Source organism: Montipora foliosa, chromosome 12 (assembly GCF_036669935.1).
Source record: "Montipora foliosa isolate CH-2021 chromosome 12, ASM3666993v2, whole genome shotgun sequence".
Taxonomy (NCBI): Eukaryota; Metazoa; Cnidaria; class Anthozoa; order Scleractinia; family Acroporidae; genus Montipora; species Montipora foliosa.
The window spans coordinates 32,177,007-32,189,506 of NC_090880.1; the positions used below are offsets into that span (position 1 = coordinate 32,177,007).

A 12,500-nucleotide genomic window follows, 5' to 3' on the forward strand; every position below is an offset into this window, starting at 1 on the left:
GCCGGATATGGAGACATCCACAAGAAGCCAGTTGTTTTGTAATTGGTATTCTCTTCTAGTCGATCTAACAGTCCGTTATGAACGATTCAGATTAATTTAAGCGGACTCACCCGAGTGACTCCACCCCTGCGGTCGCCAAAGTTTTCTTTGTATGCTCATGGCTGCACCATCTGAAAAACAACAAAAATGAAATTGCTTTCCAACAAACTCGGCCGAAGAGAAATCCTTTTACGTTAGAAAAAGGGAAAATGGGCATTATTCGTCGAAGGCTCAGTGATTATCGGTGAATATTCACCTCGACTTCGTCTCGGTGAATATTCACCGATCATCACTTCGCCTTCGGCGAATAATTGTTTTAGTATAAATACACAGGTGATTATTTCAAAAAAGAGGCAAAACGACTACTGGCAGCCATCACCTCCGTCGAGGTGATTATCGGCTGATAATCCGAGATAGCGAGCCAATGAGAGCGCGCGATTTTGTATAATCACCTGTGTATTTATACTAAATTCTTTTAGTGTTATATTCATCGCGCTACCCGGTGAATATAACATTTTGGAGGCGCGGCTGCTAAGCCAATCAAGCACTTTTCGTGCCTTTTGATCTTGTTTTAGCCCGTTGTTTTGCACTTTTTTGGTGCTCACCCCTGAAAATTACACTAAAACAATTATTCGCCTTAGATTCAGTAAATATTGGGGGATATTTACCTCGACTACGTCTCGGTAAATATTCACCAATATTCACTTCGCCTTCGGCGAATAATTGTTAAATGAAATTAAGGCTACGAAGAGCTACGACTGAGTTCGCTGCATACAATTGTCATCAGGACGACGGTTGCCCAAAATCTACTGAAGGTTCTAGAACGTTGAGTTGTGATGAAACCAAGAACTGACCGTTTGACGGCTGTGGATATTGTCGAGGAACCAATGCACGCACTGTCCTGGCTCCAATGAAATAGACATGTCATGTCTGATGGTAATGAAAGATATGCAAACAAGCTCCGCAATTCCTCCGTCAACGATGGCAAATTGGGTTCTGGTGGAAAAAAATAATGAAAATGAAAACAGACGGAGGCAAGGTAACAACAGACAACATAGAAACATTGGTTTACTGGATTGTCTCCATCCTTTATGATTGGCCAAAGTAATTACTTTGGTTTTGGTTTTACGACACTCATTTGAAAACCGCTCTAAAAGAAAAAAGACAATGCAAAAACAAAAATATCACGTAACGTTAACAAGCGTGAAAGCTCAATTTAACACTTAAAAAGAAAAAGAGTTTGCCTTTCAGTGCAGTTGGTCCTGGAATCTCGGTTAGAAAATGGAAGAACAAAGCCGAGCAGCGGAGGAATGGTAACAAGTGCACTTTCACGTGACGCATCAGTGCTTGCGGCATAGGGTGTGGCGTGGAGGACTGTGAACTAAAATAGAAATAGAAATGGAAAGAAATGTCATTTCTGGATACCGAATCTGACGTAGTGCTAAAAGCAAAGGTTTTTTTATCCACTCACCCGGCCCAGTGTTTCAGTTTACCCCATAATGCAGCCAAGCTTGTAGCCTCGTCCTGGTGTGAAGGCTCTTCTTGATCCGCTGTCCCATCATCAGAACCTAATGAAAATAAAAGTACAGAGTCATTGCTGCATTTCTTTTTTTGTTTTTCCACTCCTGCTGATCCGAAAGGGACAAATACCTTTATTTGGAAGGTCAGAGGAAGTTGTGAGAAGTATTTGAACAATTCGCGCCAGAAAGGTGACTTGAAACACACACTGATCCATTGAAACTGGAGAATTCAATCCGATAATATTCTTTAATACTGGTGTCGAACTTCCGTCACCAGACCGCTGATGCAACATGCTCGGCAGGACCAAGCGGAGTTCAACCTAAGATCAAAAATAAAATAGTCGTTGAGAGAACGAATGAATCAAACTGACAGCAGAGCAATTACTCACCATAAGACTGAATAAATCTAGCTCAAGAAGGGAGGGTCCATCACCACTGGGAATCGCGTCTGGGGTTAGGACTATGAAAATAATAGAAAAACAGAATTAAAGTGTCCTTTAAATGTGATTTACAAATAAATGTAAAAAAATGAGAAGTTAATTTACAACTAAACGTGATTTCCAACTGCATGTTTGCTTACCTGATAACAATCGCAGGCAGTGCTGTTGAACGTGAGAGCTTGAAAATATTCCAGAAATGACTGCTGCTTGACGAGTTAGAGCTGCCATGCACTGAAACTGCAAAAACACTTCAGGTCAGTTTGCAGCAATTATAGTGATTTATTGTGTTACAAGCAGATAACGTCAGGTGCAATCCGTCTGAATCCCGTAAAACATTGTTAGAGGCCCACAAATAAAAGTAATTTGCAGCTGTAAATGAGAGGGTTTTCCTATTGGGTGTCAATCAATAGTAATTATTCGAGTACTTTATTTTTCGCGTACTGCACTACTGCTTGCTTCAATCTCAGCCAATGAGGGGCGAAAGAAACACCAACTGGTGGGATGCCCACTTGTAGGATGCACGCGACAATTTTCCCGCCCCCACTGGTATGCGTTATCATTGGTTCGTTCGACTTTCTGCGTCCGTTGCCATTGGCTAAAGTTTTTTTTTCTGTGTCTCTCTTGTCTCACGCCAATAACAATTTATTCATTACCTGGCGTGATGCAAGTCCGGAAAAGAGAGCCCTTCCCTCTGCTCTTGCGGCACTCTCTAGAGAAACCAAACAAGAAAAATTATAAGCTTGCGTATGTCAGTACACAAAAACAAGCCAACATCAGACATGCTGCCTACCGCCGCTTTTGATGGTGTAAGCACAGGCTTTCCACACCAGAACAGGAACACGCTTGTCCTCTTCATTGGGGTCAACACCTAAGCCAACCTTCCAGAAAACAAACAGTCATCATTGCATTGAGGAGCTTTAAACACAAGTCGATTTTTACAATGATGGTTAGATCTATCAGGACCTCCCTATTAATTATCACCCTCCCCTCTTCGTTGCTTTTTTCGCTCAAAAGGTGTTTGGCTGTTCCCGCAGGCGATGTAGCAGCTCTCGTTATGTAAAACCAAAAACAACATACTAAACATCAGAAACAATGACTTGGACTTTAAAAAAACCACAGAAGCTGTTTCAATGCCAAATAACTGCCACCTTACGAAAGATGCCGCACTGCCGGATCCTGCAATTTCGCGCAAGATTAGCGTTATTTCCAGTCTAACAAATAAATACAGTACCGCGGTCGTCACTGTAAGTGTGAGAGATGACGAAACAAAATTGTAACATAGATACTCACCATAAAACAGGACTGGGAAAATACCCTCATCATGGCCTTCAAGTCATCCGAGAATTTTGTTCTGATGGTGACACAGAAACATATCTTAGTGTTTCAAAGGCCCATGTTCACCCAAAAGACGTTACGCGCCGCGACCGACGGAAAATCCGAAAATCACCGGCGAATACACAATCAAAACGTTGGAACTATGTCAAAACAACAGCACAAGCGCGCAACGTCTTTTGGGTGAATATGGGCATTTAATAGCGTATAGAAAAATCACAGAGAAATAGAAGCAAAGCCATACCCTGTTTTTAGAAGAGTTTGAAACACCGCTTGAAATCTTTCAGAAACTAGAGGTGAAGCTGTATTACGAACAAAGAAACGTGAATTAATTCACTGGGCATTTTTTAACGAGAGAAGACATTCACAAACAAAATTAACAATCAGTTGTCAAGGATCACCTTTTTTCCCTTTCTTTCCATCTTCTTCTTCCGAAAACAACCCGAGGTTTGATGACACAACATCCTGCATGCTGCTAAGAAATTCTGCAACTGTTACCTCTTCGGTGCAGCTACAGATTAAAAGAAGAAAATTCAAAATTAACGATCCGAGTTCGAATTTCTTGAGTCGACAAAAAAACAACGAGCATGATGCGACAAGTTACCCGGTTGATTTGAAAAACGGAATCGAGAAGTCTAACAGTTTTAATAGAAATCTACAAGCACCATCTTTGGTTATATATCAATATTAACTGATGCTGAGTTCTTCGAGTACAAGACGCCTTCTTTCAGTTTTCGCTACTACCCACCACTCGAGAGCTGTTGAATAGTTGACTTGAGCCACTCGAATTGCATGATTCTTAGTAGCAAATAAGAGCATTTCCACTTCTTTTGCTTCAGTAACTATCAGCTGATTCCCCGATCCCTATAATATCCGTTAAGAAGTTAACTACCAGTGAAACAAATCCCACCTCACCCTTCCCCTTCGCTGCGTAGCTGGCGGGATTCAAATACGCACGAGTGTCCGCGAAAGTTGCACTTTTGTGCGCAGTTCTCCGAGGAAAACGGCTTAGTTGCTTGCATTGCTGGCTTATGTAAATCCTTGCAGGCGCACAGTAATTCCACCAGATACACAGGCTAATCGTGTCCTATCTCTTGCTTTAAGTGAAGTGAGGGAAATCTTCCTTCCACCCTTTCCACAACCTTTCCTTAGTTTTCCTACCCCTCTCCTTGTGCGTTGAACAAAGCAGGCATGACTGGTAGGACAGTGTTGCTGATACATCCGCACAGCGGACAGAGGAATTCATTCCTGGCAATATCCACGCTGAAATAGTGCACAACACGCAGCGCCCTCCGTTCCTTGGCGATAACAGATTTGTAGAATCCCTGCCAGCAGTCACTGTGCATCATATGACCACAGCTGCTGACATGCACGCCCCAGTACTGGTCCTCTGGTGGGTACAGTGGGTCAAGTTCATCACCATTCTCAAACATCTTCCCTTGCAACCGGGACAACACGGTCGACCTCTGCACAAAAGCGGCCATGACAACAGCTCGTCCATCGATTTCAATCTTAAATAAGAAAAGCAGAAACATTTGTTTATAGCTGAGTGTTTGTTGAATAAAACTGTGGCAACGATTTATAAAAAGATGATCATAACATAGTCTTTGTGTGATTGTTAAAAAAAAAAATCCATCCACTTCAATGTAACTACAATTTACCTCTTGTTGCTCTTGACACAAAATACAAGGCTCGGTTACATAGCGGGGAGTTCGTATTTCTTGGTGACACCGCTGAACACCAAGCACTACAGGCTCTTGTGTACTGCACGCACTGGTTTCAACGGGATGTGACTCCGCAGTGTTGCTGCTGAAACACGACACATAAGAGAGCAATAATGAAGCAATTATTCGCTTTGCAGAACCTAAAAAGTGTGAAGTAGGCAGCGGCCAGCAGTGCTTCACAAGACAGTAGAGTAAATAATCAAGGTTTTCAGTAATCCTACTACTTAACAATTAGACCCGTAGCCCGCAAGCCATGAGGCCATGAGGCTAAGCCGAATGGGCTATTGACCCGTAGCTCTTGAGAGCGAAGGGTCTAATTGTTTTAGTATCACCCAACAAGTGGGACAGAAAAGGCAATAATAAAGTTAGCAAATGCAAGTTGAAGAAATATTTATTTGGGAATAAAACGAAAAAAGCGACACGCTTTCACTACACGAGGACTACTACTAATAGTCTTCTAGTAGCGGAGCCAATTAAAATGCAGGATTTGCATTAGTCCACTAGCTGGGTGATACTGATGCGAGTTATTCCTATCCGAGTGTCGACATTAGATTGGAAAGAGCAGTCTTGCACGCATTAAAATCTAACGGCAGCTAGAACCCTCATGCGCTTCGGGTTGCGAGAAAAAGCCATCCTCGGAGACCCAGGGCAGTCAGTCGACACGGGACGGGAAAATCATGCGCAAATCGGGAAGCCAGTCCCGATTTTGCCCACGATTCTCTCTTCCAGTCTCGACCAACTGCCCCTGGGTCGCCGAGGATGAAAAAAGCTGGCGAGAGAAAACGGATATTTAACACCAAAACCAAAACCAGAGAAACGGTTGACACATTTACAGCGCCTGTGGACAAGTGAACGGCATTCAGTTTAAAATAACAGAGATGATGTACATACTCATCTGTCTCCATGGATGCCAGTAAGTCCGCATTTTTCTTGATGAATGCTTTCTGCAAAGCAGATATTTGTGCCATGATTTTGGCGCGCCTCTCCTGCGCCAAACGGGCTTTTTTTGCCTTTTCTTCCTCTTGTGACGCAATCCTCACCGGGGAGGGACGCGATGTACTCACCCCACAGGGCTTCTGTTGGCGTGCGGCAAGTTCCTCGTGAACGGTCTGTGAAAATTGTTTAGGGTGAAACATTCGAATAAGCTTAGTAAACAAGAAGTAACTTTATGATGTGGACTTGATTTTATCCACCAAATTTTCTACCAGCCTTCAGCTGCGTCTTGAAACCCCGGTAATTGCTGTATACGAACTTAAAATCGAGTCCAGCCCGATTTGAAAGTTTTAAAATGTCATCTTGGATTTACCATTATTCGGGTTCCACCTACATTTCAAAATGATTACGTGCTGGACGATCAATCAATACATAAGAGAAAACCACTGTCAATCTGATTTGTGCATGCACCTCTATTCAGTGTTTTATTACCTTTAAAATCCAGTCCAGCAACGTAGCTTGTTCCTTGCTTATCTCAGGGCTGTCATGAAGACTTTCTAGTGACTTGACAAGACTCTGAGGATGATCTGTAATACGAAAATCACCAACTTTAGTACGCAACTCGGTTCATTCTTAGCCTGCGAGCAGGTTCTCCAGTTTTTCGTAGCAGCACGAGTCATGGAAGGAGAGCTCTCGTGCGGTACTCGCGGCTTCGGAGCCACAAGAGAATGGAAAGCCTGCTTGTAGGATAATTCATTCGAATCCTCAGAAACAGCGATATTTTAGGTCAGCATCGAGGATGAGCGCTGTTGTAGTAAAGTCCTGTTTTTTCAACGTTAGGCACCTATTAGTATTTCAATTTTCAGACACTGCGCAGAACACCTAGGGTCACTGATTGGAAGCCTTTCAGATTTTGATTCAGCCACTGGTTGATCCATGAGGTTAACCAAAAGGATCCCGGACCCAAGACCGAAATCAGCACCGCATGACGAGTTCGATTTTCGGCCTTCACATTGTAAACTAGAGTAAAGTAAAGTAAAGTAAAGCAACCATATTTAACGTCGATAACTCGTAACAGTAATTCAACTGACAAACCTGAGGTCGACGGTGCGCTCATTTTACTCCCCCCCCTCTCCATCAGTGCTCCGTTTTACGGGTATTTAAAGCTACTTAGCTACACGGAAAGGAAAGAAGTCGAAACAAGGATGCAAGATCCGAGAATCGAACTCAAGACCTCTTGCACCAAGGCCGCGCACTAACCGACTGTGCCATCCTTGCTCCTATATCTCGTGCTCGAGATATAGGAAATTCGTGCAATTTGCCATTTATAAGGAGGTGCAGTTTCCTACACGACATAACTTAGTTTCTCTGTTAGTCAGATCCAAGACTAAATACCTTCTGTTGCGGTTGCAGCGACAATGAAGTTGAATTCATCCGCCTTGTTATTCAATCTTTGTCTTTTCTCTTCATGAAGGGCAAGACATATTAAATGAAGAACCTACGAGTCAGAAACAAACATATTTTACTAGGAGTAATCATTGATTATGAAGTGCGTTCGTTGGAAGAACTTTAAAGGTTGGAATCACTGGACGAGCCTTCAGTCTGTAGGTGCCATGAAGACGATGTACTCACTTATGTAAAGAACGTCAATCGAAAGTATTAATATGCGAGGTTTGTGGAATGTGGCTAAAAATGAAGAATTGGAGTAAAGAGGTAACGACGTTACAAAAACTAAATTTGTGAAAATCTGGAATTTGTTGAAACTGTCTGAGATTATTGCTAGAAAAACGGTCCGGCCCTTGCCCCAAAAATCAGCTTGCTGGTGCAAACAATCACGAGCTGCACGATCGTCACGTGGGCATCTGACGCATCAAAACCGAAATGTGCCTGCGCGTATGACGTATTTCAAGATGGCGTTGAAAAAGAAAACGAACGAAAAAACGAAAAACTTGCTAAGGCTCGCCCTATTCACAGGACATCGAAGATTAAAAATTGCGTTCTCCTTATGTCACACGCAATTAAGTATGATTTAATGACGAAATGGTATATGAAATGAATCACATATGAACTGCGGATATGAAATCAAGTGAAGCTATGATCTTCGCAGTTATGAGCGCAATTTTTGCAATTGCGTAGAGAAGCCTGAAAAATTCAGGACTTCAACGGGGTTTGAACCCGTGACCTCGCGATTCCGGTGCGACGCTCTAACCAACTGAGCTATGAAGCCACTGACGTTGGGAGCTGGTCATTTGTGGGTTCTAATGGTCCCGTGAGGAATGAATCAATGACGAAATGGTATATGAAATGAATCATATATGAACTGCGGATATGAAATCAAGTGAAGCTATGATCTTCGCAGTTATGAGCGCAATTTTTGCAATTGCGTAGAGAAGCCTGAAAAATTCAGGACTTCAACGGGGTTTGAACCCGTGACCTCGCGATTCCGGTGCGACGCTCTAACCAACTGAGCTATGAAGCCACTGACGTTGAAGTCCTGAATTTTTCAGGCTTCTCTACGCAATTGCAAAAATTGCGCTCATAACTGCGAAGATCATAGCTTCACTTGATTAAGTATGATTTGTCAGTTCAAATTTAGTGGGCCAAATTCTACAGACCGCTTTATGTTCTCTAGTGTCCTCTCCTGATCGATTTAACTGGCATGAGATCTAATAATAAATAACTTCAGTACTAAATTCGTTTTCTGTAACTTACGGATCCTTGTTTCCTCAGTTCAGTTTTAATGGCCCGAGAGAGAATCAGTTAAACTCAAGACTCAGTTAGTAAGAGGTATGAGCTACAGGAAAGGCGTGTTTCATTGGTATTGTAACATAGCGACGTGTTTATTCGGAAAAAAATATACCTCGAGATCGCAACTCTGATATTAACAAGGTCTGTTGCTGTTTCTCGTGTCCGTTGGTTAACTAAACGACTCCCAAAGTCGATCGTCTCTCGAAATTCCCGAAAAGTCATTTACAAAACTATGCCTCGTTTATTCTAATAAGCTGATCTTTAAAATCTTTCAAGACAGGAAAAGGAAACATCAACACGAACTGATTTCATGCGAAGAAGCATTATGGCATCTAGATGGGCAAGAAAGGTTTCAGGGTTCCTGAAAAAGGTAAACCCATGTCTTTGTGTACAACGAGAAAGATCAGGGTGCGACATTGACATTCATAAACGCCCAAAGGATATCCCCTATAATTCCGATGCCTGATCACATCTGTTTTCCTTCATTCCACAAGTTTGACTTACCTGTTGAATTAGCAAATCAGTAACAGCCCTGGGTTGGGCTGTGTTGCGTTGCAGTAGCGTGTTCATCAAATTCACGAGTGTTTTGCAGCACAAAAGATTTAACACCTTCCTGAAAGGTTCGCAAAACTCAGGGGGGATGGGCGGGGGACCACCTGCAAAGAAAAAAGCCTCAGTGTTCGAGAAAGTTTTTTTTTTTTGCAAATTGCCACGTGAACCTAATTTAATGGCCTGAGTACCCACGAGTCCCCGGTACCTCAATGATAGAGAATACGAACAAGTAATCAGAGGGGCGTAGGTTCGATTACTCTTTGGACCAATCGGACTTTTGCCAAAAGTAAGAAGAGGCTGAGTCCGAGCAAACTCCGAGAGTATTTCAGCCACAGATCCACAAAATAAGTGGCTGTACATGTATCGAGCAACCTGTTGTTTTCACTCTGCAAAACCCTGCAGCGGCCAGGTCTTGTTGGGGCCACTCTCGCGCTTAAGGTTCATATAGACAGTGAAGTTAAGGGTGAAAACGGAACCTCCTTCCATATTATGCTGAAAAACTAACTTTGGAGGTGTTTTTTACAACATTGCCATAATGCTTTAATCACACATGACAACATGCAGAAAAACGTCCGTCAGAGCAATTTGCAGGGACTGAGTTTTTTTTGCAGACTATTTCACTTAAAGGGGCTATGTCAACGGAAAATCTTTAGTTAATCACGAGTTTAAAACTCGAAAATGGTAATGTGGAATTCCTTTCCTTCCTTTTCAGTAATTACGCTGAGGTCTCAAGGTGGTTCCCACAAGATGGCCGCACAATTTTTAAACGATTAGATGCTCCACGGATCCAGTCTTCCTTTGAGGTGTTGCTTCAACGTCATGCATTAACTGTAAACAGCTGCCAGGGACTAGCTAATTTCGCTGTGTTGCCTGTTGGTTTTCTTACAAGAACACATAACATAAGAAAATATCAAAGAAGCTCACCGTCAGCCTCGGCGTCATCACTCTTGATTCTCTTTCTCCGCTGTTCCTCAGCCTAAACGAGCCAAATTGCAAATAATTTAACTAGGTCTTTATTTTTCTGCATGCCAAGCAAGTATGTGCGGTTTCGTTATAAGCGGGAAAATTGACACTACAAGGGGAGGAGGGGAGGTTTTTACGCAGGCTGGGACGTTTTCTGATAAAGCTTCATTTAAAAGATTAATGTTCGAACCACCAAAATATTGAAACATTAAAATAACCGAAGAAAATTCATGCAATGGTGAATATGCTCAAATAGACTGGATAAACATCTTTTTCTCCGCTTCTCTGTGACAAATCATTGGTTTTAATTAAGACAGTATCAAGTACGCAAGTGCGCATGCGCAATTTACCTTGGACTGTTCAATGCGGGTGTAATGATAGAAGAATGGATTATATTCATTGAGAAACTCCGGTTTCAGATCATACAGACCTCGCCCTGTGACTCCGGGTTTTCTGTAATCATAACAGCAAAAACAACTACGTTACCTTCTGTTTAACAACCAAACAAATCTTCGCAATAAAATGTGTTCGCTAGCGTAATAGGTGAGAAGGGTGAGACAATTCGCCTTTCACCAAGTTCGACTTCTGGACTTGGCGTCATAAATGGGTTGAGTTTGTTGGTTTTGTTCTCTGCACAGAGAGGGTTTTCCCAAGTGCTCTGGTTTGCCCCTCTTTTCAAAAATCTATATTTGATGTTCTCTGCTTTAATTTGACTTGGTGTGATTCATAGATTCCCCAATCTGAACAGCATCTGTGCTCTGCCATATAAGCGGTTGGTTGCGCTTCACGCAAATCTTACGAATTTCCGGGTGCCCTTCAAACTACCCGCGAACATCGCACAACGAAGCATGAATCAATTCAAAGTCTAAATGGCAATTCAATGAAACAACATTGAACGATTTGTCGTGCTTTGGATTTTTCCTTTTTTTTTAGAAACACTTGCTCCCCGATCGATCGATTGATAGTCGTTTAAAGAAGGCTATGAGAAGCCCAACGTACTTGAATGTCGAGACAGAATCAATGATTCCATCGATGTCTTCATCATCTTCTTGGTCACTGTCTGACAAAAGCACCTTCAAAAGCTCGCTATGCGTCATCGAGCGGAGGCAGAGTTTGTGAATAATTTCGCGTCTCATGAACTCATTTGATGATACGCGGCCGACTCCAGGGGAATACCGCTCACCTGATAACAAACAGAGAACAAGATTGACAGAAGCGATCCTCGCACTTGGGTGGACAATTTAAATAACGGTCTGTTATAGAGCGTTTTCCATGACGTCACGGTGGCCATGTTGGTTTTCCAAAACAAAGAAATGGCGGCCATGTTAGTGTACCAAACTAATCCTCCGGGTATTTTTATGCAAATACTTTCTTTTGTTTCAGAAATCCAATATGGATGCCGGTCACGTGAGTGAAAACACTCCTCGCAGGTGCCTGTAAGAGGCAATTGCTTTAATGGATGAAGGGGGTATGGATGAAGGGGGTAGTTTCTATTTTTTTCTATTTTTTTTGTAAATTGCTTTAATGGGCCTTATTCGTTCGGCAGCCGTATTGGCCACAGACAATAGATTTCGTACCCCGAGCTTCGGGGAACAAGTGCCGGCGCGCAAAAACAAAAGTTTTTAATCGTGTCATTTAGGCCTATTGCCCAGCTGAGTGCGAGGAACACTTCTCTCAGTTTCGTCTATAACGCGATCTTCAAACATTTACATTTAAACGTAGAAAAAAGGTGTGATTTTCGCTTGATCAAGAACCGTTTAAAGGTACTTAGATAATAGAGCTCTAGGAAGGATTCGCCGGCCCAACGTGTAACATAACCAAGTCTGGGTGCGCTTAGAAAAAGCGCTTTAAAGTCCAAAACAAGCAAGAGGTTTGCTTTCTTTTTTTCCTGGAGTGTTTGAGGAACCAAAGAGCGCACGATGGAACACGCGGATAAACAGGAAACAAACAGGATCATTGGCAGCAGTGATCGGAAGCAGTGCAGTAGGCAGACGCGGATTTAAGGCTGAGCACACATTCAAACAAAGCGGAGCCCCCGACTACAATTTTTTTTTGAAACCTTTAATTTTTTTTTGCTGCAACTATCCAAATTATTATCCAAATGAATTCCCACGCTTTTCGGCCGACATCTTGGATAGCGAGACTAACAGAGGACTGATGCAAGTCAAAAACTTGCACCATTATGAACGCAGGATCTTGAACAAGAGTCCGCCTTCCAAAAACGCAGACTATGCTTCTCGCGGGCTCCG

General features: G+C 42.6%; 1 protein-coding gene across 2 annotated transcripts in view; it reads right to left on the minus strand.

The window, feature by feature from the left end:
- The window catches only part of LOC137978671 (E3 ubiquitin-protein ligase UBR2-like), a 42,523-nt gene that overhangs the window by 4,266 nt on the left and 25,757 nt on the right, over window positions 1-12,500 (minus strand). The window contains exons 26-46 of one of the 2 annotated variants that reach the window (XM_068825684.1): window positions 11,251-11,434; window positions 10,602-10,704; window positions 10,213-10,264; window positions 9,241-9,392; window positions 7,384-7,486; window positions 6,481-6,575; window positions 5,947-6,164; window positions 4,993-5,140; window positions 4,493-4,842; window positions 3,733-3,842; window positions 3,576-3,633; window positions 3,290-3,350; window positions 2,790-2,877; window positions 2,653-2,708; window positions 2,140-2,236; window positions 1,949-2,019; window positions 1,690-1,879; window positions 1,511-1,607; window positions 1,284-1,420; window positions 894-1,035; window positions 111-170 (exon numbers count right to left, since the gene is read on the minus strand). In XM_068825684.1, coding sequence (XP_068681785.1) covers window positions 111-170; window positions 894-1,035; window positions 1,284-1,420; window positions 1,511-1,607; window positions 1,690-1,879; window positions 1,949-2,019; window positions 2,140-2,236; window positions 2,653-2,708; window positions 2,790-2,877; window positions 3,290-3,350; window positions 3,576-3,633; window positions 3,733-3,842; window positions 4,493-4,842; window positions 4,993-5,140; window positions 5,947-6,164; window positions 6,481-6,575; window positions 7,384-7,486; window positions 9,241-9,392; window positions 10,213-10,264; window positions 10,602-10,704; window positions 11,251-11,434 — 2,572 coding nt within the window. The remainder of the gene's footprint in view (window positions 1-110; window positions 171-893; window positions 1,036-1,283; window positions 1,421-1,510; window positions 1,608-1,689; window positions 1,880-1,948; window positions 2,020-2,139; window positions 2,237-2,652; window positions 2,709-2,789; window positions 2,878-3,289; window positions 3,351-3,575; window positions 3,634-3,732; window positions 3,843-4,492; window positions 4,843-4,992; window positions 5,141-5,946; window positions 6,165-6,480; window positions 6,576-7,383; window positions 7,487-9,240; window positions 9,393-10,212; window positions 10,265-10,601; window positions 10,705-11,250; window positions 11,435-12,500) is intronic. The other variant, XM_068825685.1, reaches the window with a different exon arrangement.